The sequence below is a fragment of the Cimex lectularius genome, unplaced genomic scaffold, assembly GCF_000648675.2.
Source record: "Cimex lectularius strain Harlan isolate CLEC.00 unplaced genomic scaffold, Clec_2.1 scaffold1, whole genome shotgun sequence".
NCBI lineage: Eukaryota > Metazoa > Arthropoda > Insecta > Hemiptera > Cimicidae > Cimex > Cimex lectularius.
In genome coordinates, this window is record NW_019392813.1 from 3544283 (window position 1) to 3561379 (window position 17097).

At 41.1% G+C, this 17097-nt stretch overlaps 1 protein-coding gene across 1 annotated transcript; it reads left to right on the plus strand.

The window, feature by feature from the left end:
• Window positions 1–14790: 14790 nt before the first annotated feature.
• LOC106661674 (radial spoke head protein 6 homolog A-like) lies at window positions 14791–17097 on the plus strand. Its single transcript, XM_014385226.1, has 2 exons — window positions 14791–15024; window positions 15077–17097. The coding sequence occupies exons 1-2, from the start codon at window positions 14846–14848 to the stop codon at window positions 16752–16754; spliced, it is 1857 nt and encodes a 618-aa protein (XP_014240712.1). The 5' UTR covers window positions 14791–14845; the 3' UTR covers window positions 16755–17097.

The following is a 17097-nucleotide window of genomic DNA, read 5'->3' on the forward strand; positions in this document are numbered from 1 at the left end:
GATGAGTATGATCAGCTATAACGATGATATGACACCTCAATTGGGTATCAGCATCTCCTCCCCTCTTGGCAATAACACCAACGTTTTTCAGGCGGAAATCTGGGTCATTAATGTGTGTTGTAGAACACTTATGGAAAATAAAATTAATGGAAAAGTTATTAGAATTTTTCCTGACAGTCAGGCTAGTCTTAGGTTAAAGAAAGATTTGTTAACCCTAGACTGGTGGAGGCGTAGATCAATAGGATCTCTTCCAGGTTTGAGAAAAAGGTAACCCTTACTTGAATACTAACACATAAAGTACACCATGGCAATGAAGAGGAGGATAGCCTGGCCAAATAAGGCTCTAATACTGTGTTTGTCGGGCCACATCCTTCAAAGGTCTAAGGCTGCCTGTTCCTATGTCCGTTTCCGGACTTACACAGGATGGTCGTGCAACCATATGCCCCTGAAGGCCCAACCCTCACGTCACCAGGCGTTAGCCACGGCTGCAGCCGTGCCCAGGATGGACCAAGGGGAGATGCCTATACTAATAGTATATATACAATATGCAATAAACTACAGTATGTTTATATATACAATTAAATCTAATTTATCACTGATACTTAGATTAACACTTACATTGATACTTATTCGTCACTGTTGGGTGGTGTTGGCCATCTTTTATTGTCAACACCTGATACACAAAGCGTTTGGTGGCCGCGAATCCTTCCTTTGACATTATCGCACTGGATATGGCTCGGACGTCACACTCTATGGAGCACGTTTTCCTTAATCATCTGCTTCTTGCAGCAGAATAAGCCGGGCACTCCGAAAAAGTGGTCTGGTGTCTCTTCAGAACCGTTAGAGCACTGAAGGCACTCCGCCGTGTTCCGCATGCCGAATTTACACAAATACGTCCCAAGATCACCATGCCTCGTGAACATTTGATTCATATAATGGTCTGTTACGACATATTTACGTTTTAGTCTGTCACTTATTGTCTATGCTGATGGGTACGACGGCCTTTGTCGGTTTCATCCCATCGTCTCTGCCATCGCGTAATTGTGTCCAGTTGAATTCTGTTGATAATGTCTTTCTTTTCCGCCGGTTCTATTCCTTGCGTTTCTTCTTAGATTCTACGCTGTTTTTCAACTTCTAATATAATTGGGATTACTCCGGCAATTACACAGAGAGCTTCCATAGGAGCAGTACGGTATGCTCTAGTGATTTTTAGAAGTATTTTTCTCTGCGCTTTTTCTAACGTTCTTCGTTGGGCTGATGCTACAGCACTTGCCCATATTGGGCATGAATACAAGATGACTGACGCATAGACAGCCATGGCTATTGTTTTTCTTTGACGAAATCGAACACCCCATGATGGTCCTGTTAATGCATTCATACGACAGATGGTCGTTGATATTCTATCTTTTACTGCCTCTATATGTTTCTTAAAACGCATGTCTGCTCCTATATTAAGTCCTAGGTACTTGGCTTCTTGGCGGTATTGTTCTTAACTGTCGGGCCACAACCGGTAGTACCACACTCTATGAGCACTGCGAAATAGAGTATTAAAAACTGGGGTATGAAATAGTTCCTTAAGGAGTGGAATCTATCCCCCGGACACAGGCAATCGAAAGATTTTGTTAAGGTGATCAAACCAGCAGAATCGAAATGGCTATTCACTATCTCAAGGAAGGGAATTAGGAGGCTGATACGTATCCTGACAGGCCACTGCCCACTGAGAAGACACCTATTCGTAATGGGTATCCTACCAGATCCCTTTTGTCGTTTTTGTGAAATAAAAGAAGAAACGGCAAGGCAAATGCCTCGCAGAGTGTGATAGGTATACTAGGTCTTGATTTGAAATCTTTGAAGGAGCGGTCATCACCAAATCTCTCCCTGAGATAAATTGTTGCAAAATCTTGGAGTTTGTGAACAAGTCCAAGAGATTTATGCAGGACACGTGAGCCGACCAAGTCCTGGACCTTTTAGGGATGGGGTACGAGCCTACCCAGGCGGTCTTGGTCGCCCACCCTGCGTAATATAACATATAACATGACAGTACATCATTCCTGAAGATGGTCTGACCATACGCTGCGTACAAATATGTCAGTTGTCCTCGATAAACCGAAAACCTATCAACTACACTACAGTTTATCACAACATATAGAAAATGCTCGTAATATACATCCTAAAATTAAATTTTAACAATAATCTAGACATTTGTCTAGGTTTGCTACCTCCAGCAAGTATAGGCAGACCAGGAAGATTGGAAAGTTCTTCACCTTGAATTCACTATAATGTTCCAAACACAAATGAAGCATTAAAGGAACAATTTACCCCATGATTAACTATTGATATTCGTCCAAGATGTCAAGACATTTGACTAATTCCTGTAGACGGTTTGGTCATACAATGTGTCCTATGTTTTCCGTTGTCCTCAAAACTAAAGCCTTTTATTTGGCAACGACAGACCAAAAAAATATGATCGTACTGAATTCCAGTAGATCTGATAATCAACAAATCACAGTTTCTCACAATTAAGGCTAATACCATTATTATACAATAGCACTAAGTAATATTAAAAAGAATGAATTAGAATCGAGTGGGCCGTGGTGGCCGATGGTGGTCATGGGTTCAAATCTCGGCATAGGACTTGGAATTTTATTTGAGATTAATTTGGAAAAAAATAATCGTTAAGCCCTTCTCTTCGACAGACAATAAAGACAACCAGAAAATCACAAATCATCATTCATCACCTCCAAGGCTCTCATATTTCTCAATAAATGAAATATTAAAATTTAACTGTTTGGTTACATGAGGAAACCAATGAATAAGACATACTTATATAACGTGACAACAGTTTTATCAGAAAAGTCATAAAAACTTCGGATAACCGATAAACAATTGCCCAAATTTGGATTATTTTTTAAACATTTCAAATCAGCGGTTAAACCATTTTGACATACTTTTTCTAGAGTCGTGTGAGCGGCGAATTCGAAGTAGTTTTGTTGATTGTAGACGCGTGCTTTTGTCTAGTAGATAAGACAGCCTAGGTAGGGTCCCGTAGGGCTTCTGTCCGTTATGGGTGGATGCCCTGAACCTTGTTCCCGTTTAAAGCTTGACTTTCGAATTTATCGAACCATCTCCCCATATTTGCCGCATTGGGTGTAATGTCAAGTAGTAAACTTGTATTAAGAGGCATTATATTTAATTTAAAAAAACAGTGTACAAGTTCGTGGTCCACTTGACCAATTAATATCTTTCAATTAATTAAGGTTTTTAGTTGAGATAAAAAAGTCGGTGTCAGGATAGCTCAAGTGGTAGAGTAGCGGCGTATCTAGCCGAGGGTCGTGGGTTCGAATCCCGCTCGTGACAATGACTTTTTTTATCTCAACTAAAAACCTTAATTAATTGTACAAGTTGTTGATCTATAATTCAATTATTCAGGCGTGTTAAAACAAAACTTTTAATACTTCTGTTTATTCTCGCTCGTTTACGTTTTTATCAAAATGGAAAAACAGAACTTTTATCAATCAACAATGCCTATGTCGAGTCTTCGATAAATGTTGATAGATTCTGAAGGATATGAAAAATTACCAACTTGATAATCAGTGGGGATTTGATATTGCTTTATATGCGTTCGATGTGAAAAAATACTTGCGTAAGAAGAATAAAGACTTGAAATCGTTCAATAACTGTGACGATATTGTCTTTCTTCCAGACCACAAATATGTTTACGACCCTACGTGCTAACTCATACTGATATTTTTCACGGTACCGCGTTAAGACTTAACTAGAGCAAGAAAAAAAGAAATCGTAGAAGGTCGGACCTCAAACCGCGTTTTAACCCATAAAAATATCCAAAAACCGGCCAATATGCACTGAACCGAACTGGGCCGTCTTTACGCACGATCAATCCGGGAATATTTGGCAAAATCGGACACCTCATACGGCACCTTCCCTCAAAGCCGTTTAAAAAAACCGCCGGCTTTTACTCACGTCCTTTTATTTTTCCGATTGGGTTGATATCAGGAAAAAAAAACAGATTAAAGCAGATCCTTGGTTCATAAAGAAATAATTAAATAAATTATCATCCAACAATATTCCCTGCCACACAACTTTTCTAGCATTTACACAAATCCCCAACCTGGTCTGCATAGAGATGAATATCTAACAAGTAATAAAAATATTTTTCTTTTTTTTAAATCCACACCTATTTTTAACAGCTTCAACAGAGTTCAAATATTTTCCTTATCGGACATATTACATCGAGAGTTGCAAAACGAAGACACCTTGGGAATGCGGAATTACTCACCATTCCGTCCCAGGACAAACAGGAATCGAGAGAAAAGAAGAAGCGAATCTCTTGCACGCAATGGAGCTGCCACTCTGCCGACACGACACGAAAACTTCTGTAAGTCTTCCTTTCGCTTACAAAGAATCTTAATTGGGGTAAAAAAAACATTCATAATAGAACGGGTAAAAGGAAACAGAAATATCATAAAAATCATATCACGAAAAGAACGAAGAGTGAAAGGTTGATGACATCCACTTCCTGACAGACGGCAAAAACTTTACAGATAATGTTTCTCAATTTACCATTGAGAAAAGCAGAGAAAATTAAAGAAATTCATTTTTTTTTTAAAGATGGTTAATTATAAAGCACAATAAGTAGTTTAAATTGCTAAGGAAAAGGCGCGAGAGTGGTGGACGTATAGCAAGAATGAAGAAGCGAAAAGGGTAGGTTATAGTTAACTCAGCGCATTGGAATTTGTTAAGGCATCCGACTCGTATTTGCCACGCTAGCTGTTCTGTGTTCGAACCCCAGTACAGCTTTTGGAGTGAGAATAATATGAAAAAGTACTGTAAAGTGGATTGGCCTCTCATCCACGATAACCAACGGTGAGACGTTGAGCCCTCCTGTACAGTAATTACGTATAGTTTGGTCGTTTAGTGATATCCTCGCTGTTTTGAGTTATCAGAATTAAAGACACATACGAACGATGAACTGGACTAAAAACTTCACGACGACGGTAGTTGTTCCGTACTCTCCTGTGCACTTACCTCGATGGGCATTCAGTTATCAAGACATAGATGGACTAGTCGTGTCTTACAGATGGATGATAACTCAATCCGAATAAAGCATCCAAAACCAGAAGAAAGGAGATAGGTAAACCAGTGCAGGTGGTGATGCCAAATTCAGTGCATTGGAAACTGGTGGGCAGCCGCTCGAGACATAAAGCAATGTAGGAGGAATCTTAAGGCAGCTAAAACCCAGCACTAATCGGGTAAGGATGTTGATGTTAAATAGATCTTTTGTCAATTGGCAGACCGTGGTCAATTGGTTAGGGCATCCGTTTCGTATTTGCCCCGCTAGCTGTTCTGTGTTAGAACCCCAGTACAGCTTTTGGAGTGAGAATAATATAAAAAAGTACTGTAAAGTGGATTGATCTCTCATCCATGATAACCAACGGTGAGACGTTGAGCCCTCCTGTACAGTAATTACGTTTAGTTTGGTCGTTTATGATCACTTTGGTGACATCTTCGATGTTTTGCGTTATCTGACTACTAAAGCACATACGAACGATGAAGCTGGACCAAAAACTACTCAACTATAGTCGTTCCGTACTCTCCTGTGCGCTCACCTGTCGTCCAAACTATAGTTACCAGTTGCAGCCTGCAGCTACAAGTCTTCTGTTTGGCTTAGGCTTATACGTACTCTCGGGAGAGGAAAACCCAAGGCCTGAAGCACACGGGACCCCTTAATAAAGCTTTATGTCACTGATAAAAGTGTGTGGTGATTAGTGACCGTTAATCGATAATTATACAGAAACCGTGAGATGCGGTCTGGTGTGATGTAGGTTTCAGAAAAACATTTTCTTTATCGTGCCAACGTTTCGATCTTTATTGAGATCATCTTCAGGGCTCAATAAAGATCGAAACGTTGGCACGATAAAGAAAATGTTTTTGTGAAACCTACATCATACCAGACCGCATCTCTCGATTTCTGAATAATTACTGATAAAAGTTCTAAATGATGGGGATTGCTCAAAAGACGGTTGGTCGCGGTGCGCAAGGTCGTAAAGAGGCCGACTCTTTTTAATGGCCCTTAACTTGCATGAACATTTTTCAGTAAAAGTGTCTGTTGCTTTATTTTATTTTTTGAATTTTCAATGACACGGAGGCTGTTCTTCATTAAATATGAAATTACCCAATGTTGAGTGAAATATGTTTGTTTTAAGCAAACATGAAAACAAGATGAAGAAGGGGGGCGAACCTGGAATCGAAAAACAAACAATGAATAACGGAGAAGGCTTTCATTTTAAGTACACATCTAAGAAGGGCGTTGTGGATGTTTAACTAACAAATATGTACGAGTTGACCGGTATAATGACACGGGGGAGGCCGAACGGAATCATGAAAGCTATATTTGTTACATTTCACTCGGTTATTTCGGTCTGAGGCAGTAATTTGATACCTGTTAACGTCGGCCCGATAAAATCTCGAATAAAAACTTACGGAAGGACGAGCTGCAGGTAGGATTTCATCGAGCTCGTTAATTAGCCCCTCTTCGATATTTCCTCGTTTATTAATCTCGCCTCCCGCACGTGATTAACGTACTACTGAACGAGCACCGTTGATGACCGCTATCGCCAAATGAATATGTTAAAAACCCGCATATTGAAAAAATCGTATATTTAATGGTCTTTTACTCCAATTTTGAATCGAAATGTATATTTTCTCATTGTTGTCACAGTTTGATTACAGTTAGCGTCATGAGCGGGATTCGAACCCACGACCTTCGGCTCAATACGCCGCTGCTTTAACCATTTGAGCTATCGTGACTTCGATCCGCCCGGACACCAACTCCTCATCTCAACCTACAATTCGAATTTTCCCTCCATTTTGCCATTTTTCATTTCAACCAAGACCTTACATGAAAACATTAATTAATTGAAAGAAGTAATTTGGTCAATTAGGCTAAATATAATGGAGTTGGGTTCATATTTATTCTGGTCCGCTTATTTTCGCTGTTCTTCGATCAGAGGCTTCCTTCTTTTAGGTTTGAATTCCACGACAGTCAAAACTTCAATGTGGTCTCTGGGACCGATGTTTGTAGTTTTTGTATGTTGTTGTGCAGTAACAGGATGAACTCTCACAATAAGGAGGAGTACTGGCACAAACTGTGTTGACATTAATATGGTGGGTTATTCAGGTCTAAAAACATTATTTACAGTGGCTATAGTACTTGGGTTAACATATGCTAGTTCGTTATGAGATGAAGGATTAGCGAAGAAATATAATGTCAATAGGCTTAACGCTTGATAGCATTAACAATAATTAGAGACTACACAACAATTCTTTCGAGGCTGCCTACGTTTTAGCTGATGTAATGCCTATAGCACATCAAGAAAAAACATCATCTAACCTATTAAAAAAGGCATTAACCGATATCCCTAATGAATATCCGGAATATGGAGATAATGGATCATCCAGTCACTTCAGCAAATGGATGCATTCAGGACGCCACCGTCGACGTATTTTGGCATATATTGATGCATATATTGCCGAAAGAGAAATCGCATCAAAAATGCTTCGACTGGAATCGGCATGCTTGAATAACGAGGCCGAAAAAAATCATCCCTAGAACGCAAATGATAGAGGGATAGGGATAAAAGAGGCGGCCATAAGGCCTACTGCACCTCGACCTGAATAGATCTACTGTGCTCCCCTGTTATTTACAACTCGTTGGCCAGCTTCAGGTTATTAACCAGCCTCCACAGCTTTGCCAGCGCCTCCTTAGTGTAGGATCTTGCTTGTGGTTTTTCTTGTCCTAGTTGCAAGAACCTGCACCTACGTAGACCTTCACAGAAACATAAAATGTGTTCTGCAGTCTCCTCCTTTTCCTGGCAGTATCTGCACAGTGTTTCTTCTGTCGGTACTCCTGTCCGGTGCATGTACTTTATTAAGTGGCAGTGCCTGTCAGGAGTCCAACTCGAATCCTTCTTCGGTTGCGGTTGCCTTCCAGTAATTCTTTTGTAAGTTTTGCGGATGATCCTTGTATGAATCTCTTCGCGTGCCTCATACCTGTGGTATTGTTCCACCAGATTGTGGTCTCATTAAGGATCCATTTTAAGATTTATCCTCTTTTGTGTCAGGCTGCTAAGCCGCAGTAGGGTTCTGGGCCCCCTTTCGGCCAACATGTCAACCTTTTCGTTGCCTCTATGCCCCGAATGTCCAGGAACTCACGGTCAGGTCGTTAGTGTCACTGACATCCGTCATGGCCTCCATGCAGTATGTAGCATACTTACCTAGGTTAACCGTCAGTTCGGTCTAGGGGTTTATTCCGAAGACCTCAGCTCCCGTACCCTTGTCGGTTTTGGAGTCATCAGTATACCAGTCCAAGTTTGCCTTTAGCGGTGTTCCATTGACCCATTATTCCCTTCTTTGTACTTTTTAGTAAAGTTGTACTTTGGAGTAGTGGCATCAATTAGCATGCCTAGAATGGCATCTGCCTGTATCTCCTCCCTCAGTTTCCATGGTTTATTTATAAGGCCTATCCTAGCAGATGGTTGTACAAAATGATAGAAGATTACTTTACACTAAAGGACGAAAAACTTCACTATTATGACTGATAATAGAGTGGCGTTGGCGCATTTCACAATACTATAACCACGGTATAAGAAGCAAATTATTAGATCTGGATCAAGGGATACAACGTGTCTTTCCAGTGGGCGAAAGCTCATGTCGGTGTAAATGGGAATGAAAAGGTGGACTCACTGACAAAAAAGGCATCAAATGATACATTAGGGATAGCCTAGGAAACAATGAAAAAATTGTGAAGAGCTATTTCGAACTCCGACTACTGACGGAGGCGTATAACTAGTGGGAAAGATCCTGGCGCAATTTAGATAAAGGTGATAAGGATAACGTATTTTTCTGTACATGTGATACTTTTAACAATTTGATGGTAATGAACAATAAAAGATCTAGCAGGAACCTGTCAGATCATGGGGATGGAGGAAAGAATTGCTAGAACTTTCACCGTTTAGGATTGTTGGTTGATTAGTTTCAGGAGGACACGAAGCCACTGTCTTTTTCGGCTGCGCGGAGGTTTGTTAGATAATGACGTTGAAGAGAGGCTTACGCTAATAAATTGGTGTAGAAGTAGAGCTTGGAGCAGAAGTTGTGGAATTGTGTTTGTATCATGTTCCTCAAGGGGATGGTCTAGGTATCACAATTAGTGAACTGTTTGGTTTGGGGGGTAGAAGAGAGCGTTGAGGATGCGTCGGAGGACTTTTGATTAACTTTGACTTTTGATGGCCGAACCTCACATATTGGACTGTAAGTCTAAATCGGTCTAATTGGTGTCTTATACATTAAATATTAATCCAAGGTAGCGGATTTGATTGGATGGAGGGATACCTTACTATATATGTGAACTCGTGGTCAAGTACTTCTTGTAAGTGTGAACCTGTGAACATGACCTGACGGTTCTTTTATGCATTTAGCTTGATGTGCCGCTGAATGTCCCAGTGTGTAATGAGGTCTAGGAGATCTTGAATTGCTTTTGCAGCAAGGATAAGGTCAGAATGTCTGGAGAGTTTTGGGACGTCATCCGCGAAGCTGATATGGGTGTTAGGGTATATAGGCATGTCAGCGGTGTGAATTATGTAGAAGATTGAAGGTTAAAGTAACTTTATAAACACAGTGCAATATTAAAATGGGGCATTTTACAATAAAAGTCCTCAAAGAGAGGGCGGAAAAATCCAGATGTGCCCAATAATGGGATGCCTGATTGACTTCCAACTGAAAATTTGGCAAACTATCGTACTGTTTATTCAGTACTGTGTTGTTAACAATTTTGTAAACAAATTTGCTTGAGTTGTATGATGCTAGGGATTATAAATCCATTTACAGAAGTTAGCCGGTGTGCAAGTGTGCCATTTCGTAAAATCCTGTAGGATGATTAGCACAACGAGTCCAAAGTTTCTACTTAATTTTTTTCCTTTCTTGTAAACGATAGTAGCCTAAAATCGGTAAAAAACCACAAAATCATCCAGCATTAACCACATCTAATCCTCGAAATGGGGATGCTTCAACAATAACCATCTGTTAACCGACTTGACTAAAAAAAAAATTTTTAATAAATAGACACGTCTATGAACCCGTGATGATTTTATAAACAGTTTGTTCGTAGCTAAGTAATTTCTAAACAGGTATACATGTCTTCTTAAGATTGTTAATAACGATTATCATCTCACACCCTAAAATGTTTATGACGTTATCTAATGGTAATTCATGCTGGGAGGTGCACGTCCGCGAAGACGCTAACGTTAAAAGAAATCTTAGGTCTAAGATGAAAGACTGAAATTACCGGTAACCGTCGGAAAGGTTTTCAACCGGGTCTGCCATTGTCTTAAGAACACTCCAAGTCCGAGGGTGTATTGAGGTCATCGGGATAACGCCCCGAGATAAATTACACATCATCCCTCCCCGTCGTAAACGATAGGTTTGCCCCGGCCTGTTATTACTACGAGAGACAGTGGATGGACCTCATCCATTAATACCTACCATAGTTGCGTATAATTGTTAAGTGAGAAAGTGGAGGCCGTTTTTCAAACTCCCTATTGACTTACACACCCGGATAAAAGCAGGCATTCTTTTACCGCTTCTTCCAGGCATTTCACAACGGTAAACCGTCCGCTCGTAACATATGAAATGTCAGTATTTCTTGTTTATCAATTTCTTGGCGAGAGAAATTATCTTACTGGTTATGCATACACAATGTTTGCACTTATTTAATAATATGAGATTTATTTGGGTTTCAATTAGCGTGAGGGGGGCCGCAACGTTTGACACGGCATTGTTGAAATAGCACGTAAGGTAAAGGTCCCGGGTTCGAATGCAGGGCCGCTGGATACATACTTACAAATGGGCTTTTTTTTCAAAAACACCGGCAACCCTCGGGGTGCCGAAAAGGAAAAAAAATTAGCGAGTGCCTTCTCTTCTCTTTCTTCAATCTTTTCTTGATCTCTCTCGGTCTCTCCTTTCTTGTCATGATCAACTCATTTTGTGCATTTCTCCTTCCTCTCACTCTCTCTCTCTCTCTCTCTCTCTCTCTCTCTCTCTCTCTCTCTCTCTCTTTCTTTCTCTCTCTCTTTCTCTCTCTCTTTCTACCCATCTACATATCTGTCTATAACTACCTATCTATATCTTTTCTCTCTCTGTCTCTCTCTCTCCCTTCTCCCATCTTTTTCTCTTCTTTAGCATCTCTTTTACTCTCTCTTTTGTCTTTCCCTTCTCTACCCTTTCTCTTTCAAGAATCTTTTCTGTTTCTTTCCTTTTCTATCCTTTCTTGTACTATGGTTCACTCACTGTATGCATTCTCTCTTCTCTCTCCTCTCTCCTCTCTCCTTTCTCCTCTCTTTCTCCTTTCTGTCCCTCTCTTTTATTTTCCCCTCTCTCATGCTCTTTTCTCTCTATCTCTCTCTCCCTTCTCTCATCTGATTCTCCTCTTTACCACCTTTTTTACTCTCTCTCTTTTTTCTTTTTCTTCTCTATTTTCATTCTCTTCTTCTTTTTCAATAATATTTTCTGTTTCTCTCCTTTTCTTTCCTTTCTTGTACTATGACTCACTCATTGTACGCATTCTCTCTTCTCTCTCTCTCTTTCTCTCTCTTCCTCGCTCTCTCTCTCTCTCTCTCTCTCTCTCTCTCTCTCTCTCTCTCTCATTCTTCTCTCACTCTTCACTCTGGCCAATACTTTATTCTTGATTTAGACCTACCTTTCACAAAACTTTATATGAAAGAAAAGCTGTTTTTATGGCATCCGAAATCCTTCGAAAACATAATATGCGAAAATCGATTGTAAATCGTCTCTCGTTATGAACATGTTCTTCGATCGTATTTACTCGAAAGTTAAACTTTATTGCATGGCCCTGGTTCGCAAAGTGGGTGTTGAGCGATAATGGCTGGTCAGTGGTCGGATAAGGACGACCACACTACACACTTTAAAGTACTCAGGGACAAGTCTACAAGTAGGTGAAGTCCGGCTCATTTGGCTCATTTCTAATCCTTGGACCGGAAACTACCACGTGCACTTATTCCAGTTGGAAGATATTCGAAAAACAGTTGATTTAAAAATTGATTAAAAATCTAGAACATTTTTACATAAAACTTTATTTTAGGAGTGTTTTCATCAATTCGGTTTAATTTGTTATTGAATTATTAGAGAGATTTTTTTTAGCAAAGCAGTCTTTGAAATGTCAGGGCTCAGTATATTTTTCTTGACTACAACTTGACCGGGCATTGAATTCAGAGATGTGGGATTTCATCCGTTCACACCTTCTGTAAACATAACGCATCAAAGGATCAAAGTTCAAAGGGCATTAGACTCTTTATGCGCTACTTTTTTATCTACAGTTTATTTACTGGTGCCAATCAACAGTAGGAAAACTTTTGTAAACTGAATCACTTCAAATAAGCCAAACCCAAGAAAATATGCCAAAGAAGTCTTAAGTACGATGATCAATATTGTATTTGCTTTTAAATATAATTTTTTTCTATTTTTGTACGTTAATTTTAGACAGTTCTGTTCATAAGATTTCTCAGTTTCCACTTGCACGTACGTTTGTTAAAGAAAAGATGTTGAACGTGCCATTTATTAAGACCCAGGGGCGATGTCATTTGTTACGAGGGTGGCCGTCCGGGTTCATGAAACCGACCCCTGTTGATATTGGATGAGACATAATTGTGCTTTGTAAGGGCAAACTGGGGCCGACACATGGCTCAATTATTCACCCTTGTCCTAGGTCCGAAACGGGCAGTCATGTGCACAAAAGCGCCGCCCAAGCTGGGAAACGTCGAACTGACCTCGTTGCGTATGCGTTAAAATATTGTTTTATGCGAGGTCTCGTAATAAAATGTAACGTGGTGTGTAGGTAATTAGGTTTAAGTTCATATTATGATTGTAGTACAAATGCAGAAAACCAGTGTTCAAAGTTTTTTTTTTCCTTATGATCTTGCATATTAGCCATGGTACGAATTCTTGTGTGCTCAAATTGGGGGTTATCGGGAAAAAAGGGCCAGAGGCGACGGTGGGAATCGAACCCACGACCGCGGCGTGAGAGTCTCTCATGCTAACCACTCGGCTACCGCGGCCCCCAGTGTTCAAAGTTCATATAATAAAAAACTCAACTCTCTCTCTCACTCTCTCTCTCTCTCTCTCTCTCTCTCTCTCTCTCTCTCTCACACACACACACACACACACACACACTCTTTCTTTCTTTTTTCACACACACAACCAAAGTCAGGTAGTGTTCAAAGTTTAACATCATCAATAGATTTAAGATCATCAAGAAGCCAAAATGAGTATTCAGTCGCATGGAATCCTTGCATGGAGAGAGACAGCAATAATAATATCTTGTTTATTGTCTGGATTCCCTGTCACTAAGGACACAGGGATTAGTAGGCCGACATACTGGCCGAAAGGCAGCAAATATGAATACCTATGGTTCGGTCGTCTAAAAAGGCACATTAAAATATCCTTAATGAATCGTAATCCTAATGGATCAACACCCAAGGGATGAGAAAAGTGAAGAGATTCACGTACAAAACACCCAAAAGAACTAATGGAGAGTAAAGGGATTAAAACTGGGAGTAAATCTCCTGAATGGACACTGTCTCCAAGGAAAGCGTATGTACTGGGTAGGAATACTGGCAGAAAAATAAATTAGGATAGACCAAAATGATAGGAAATGAACAAGCTGCAGTTGAGCGGTCTCTCTTTGAGATCTGTGGAGTGATGAATATCTAGCTTGGTGTAAGAGGCTCTGTGGCAACCACTTCTACCCAAATACCTCTCCAAAATATCAGTGGCATATGATCTAAGACAAAGACAAAAGATGAAAATGACCAGCTTCGGTTGAGGGACGCACTCCTCCTGATGTGGGGGTGATGGACTTGAAGATTGATCGATATCTGATCCTTCAAGCAGAAAAGTGACCTAGAGTCCTAAAAGATAAACCAAAATGATTGGAATGACTAATAAGTGATGATCATGTGGTTTGGTCATTTCCATTTATGGTGGTGATCCTTGATCATTTTTATCAGTAGACAATTTTTGCTTTGAACTGACAAAATATTAGAAGTTCTTCTTATCCTTTTCTTCCGTCGTATTAGTGATACGGTAGAATAGGTTATACTTTCTCAGACCTTAATTTCACCTGACTGATTGCCGAAGGCTGGTACTTAGCGAGATGACGGTCTCAAACTGGGAACAACATAGCTGAATTCAGTTTACCAGGTCCTTGACAAGAATTAGTGTCAAACGGCTAATCCGCATCCGTCCATCGGGTCGGGCCTACCTTCGCAATTAGTCGTATAACTCCCTTTTAATAACATCGGAAATTAGGACCTGCTTTCCATTAGAAAAGACTGGGGTGCGACGTGTTTCGCTATTAATAAGCCTATTTTTATAGTCGGATCACAGAGAGCCCGTTATTCTTCATCCCTTAGGAAATGTTTCCGGTTTTACTTTTACTCATTAGACACCTCGGCCCATTAGACGGCGAGCTTTGGGCAACACGAGATTAGGCTTACAGGTTCCAACAGACGTAATTTGAGCTAATATGAATTTCCATCGGTCCTCGACTTATAACACATGTACTTTAAAACAAATATCGGGTATTGTACTTTATCCACTAGTTTGATGTTCTACATTTTTCACTCTGATTTGTTTCATATGTATGTCCCTATTTGAGTCACGTTGCTATTTTACAATTCACATGATAAATATTATTAGCATATGTGTATTGACATTTTATTGGGAATATTAAATCAGATATTCCTTTTGTGATAAAATGGCTGAGAAACCGAAGACGGACAAAGTCTCCAAAATGAGTTTGAAGTCCACGGAGCAACCTAAGCCTGCCAAAGACGAACTGATACCGGCGCTGACCCCGGGCGACAGCAAGGTCTGGCAGTACGCCCGTCCGATGAAAATGCCAAACCCAAAAAAAGATTTCCAAATATCCAAACGGTTCGTATTCTGTTTAATAGCTTTAGTCGTCTTTAATCAACTTTATCTTCAGGTACTTGCAAAAACTTGGCATCAACGATGAATCCGTCTGGGAACTCTTGACCCACGCTTTGCAGAGAGTGAGTGAGTATAAAGGTGAAGTCACAGTTGACACGTTCCAACACATCATAAGGAATTTGCTCAAAAATGTACGTGTGAGGGAACCGGCTCCGTTTCGTGAAGTGTACACCGAACCTTTGGCCAGGGTGCCCAGTGAAAACGCGAGAGGTTTGTACACCGGCCTGAAGTACAAATGGGACAACGACGAAAGGGAGCCTGATCCCAACACCGTACCCGACCCCCAGTACCTCGAAAAGATGAGACTTTTGACAGAAGCAGGAGTCGGCCTGACAAAAGTCGAAATTTACGATGTCATGATCGCCATGAAAAAGGTCACGGAACAGAACAACATCTCAAAAGCGCGCTTTTGGGGGAAAATATTCGGCCTCCACAAAAATTATTACGTTATTGAAGCGGACCCGCACCCCGATGTTATAACTCAAGCTAAAGAGGCGGAAAAATTGATGACCTCCATGGCGAAGGCGAGCGCTGCAGCTGAAGCGGCGAAAGGACACTTGAGAAAGCAAGAAGCCGACGTAGTCGAGAAGCTCCGAGGTATGAAAGAAGAAGTAGTCGCCATCAAAGAAGGAATCGTGAAAGCTTTGGCCGAAGTCGAAGCCCAGAAACCGCCGGAGCAGCCCGAACCTCCGGGCCCTCCGTTTTTGAATCTTCTCGCGAAATACAAAATGCCTCCAGTGCCACAGCCCCCGGGGTTCAAAGAAATAGTCGTCCCGCCAGAGCCTCTCGGAGAAGGTCTGAACTGGAAGCAGTATTACGTGTGCAACAACCCTTACGATCATTGGGTAAGGTTACCTGAGGTGACGCCCCTGCAGATAACGTGCGCCAGGACTATTACCAGATTTCTCACAGGTGATCTGGAACACGAATTTCTCTCGTTTCCCCAATTCCCAGGGAAAGAAAAACATTTGCTCAGAGCTCAGATTGCCAGAATCACGGCCAGTACGACGATATGTCCTGTTGGATATTACATCACCCAACTGGGTGAAGAAGAGATCATGGGAGACGACGTGATTCCCGGCGGCTTCATAGAAAACCCAGACTACCACCCACCACCGCTCAAATGCCTCTTGCATTCCGAGAGGAAATATTGGATGCACTGTCGCCAATACATCTTGCCCCAAGGGAGGACCAAGTACTGGAAGAAACCCGACGACTTCGGTGAGTTCGGAGAAGCTTGGGCGGACTGGGACGAAGACGAGTTGAAAGGGCGTTTCGGACCTCCGCCTCTCACACTTATCAGCAGAGATGATTCGCCCGATGCGGATAAATGTTGGTCCCTTCGAAGGGCCTACAGGTCGATGGGGAAGAACCAGATCGTGATGGCGCGTTCCAACGTTTGGCCAGGTGCCTTCTGCGTCAACCGCGGTTACACCTTCGTCAACATCTACGTCGGCCTCGGTACCAAACACTTCGCTAACTACTTCTGGCCGTCTCCCGTCCCTCCGATCTGGTGGGAGTACGAACACGGCCCGGAAATCATGGAAATCGCGGACCCTACTCCAGAAGAAGAAGAGGCCTGGAGGCTGGCGCATATGCCGAAAGTTCCACAGCCTCCGGTCAAAGGTGTGCTCGGTGAAGGTGGTGAAGGAGAAGAAGAAGAAGAACTCTAGTGTCTTATTTCTTGTTTGTTTTTGTTTTTCTTCCAATTTTCAAATGCAATTTTTAATTTCCACGAACAATTTGATCTACAACATATGTGCTTTCGAAAAAACGAAAGTTTTTAAATAGTGTTGACATACCTTCGCTTCGTAGTTCTACATTATTTGAACGTTCGAAAAGTTTTTTTTATTTATTCAAGTTGCGCCCGGTCTTTCTTTCTGAGGAGAATAACTATCTGAGGATGAAAGAATAAAAGACGCGAACAGGTTTGACAGACTGACACATACTGACTTTTCAGGCAAGTTTAAACAAATACGATATTTCTTTTAAATACATATATTTATTGCAAAAGTT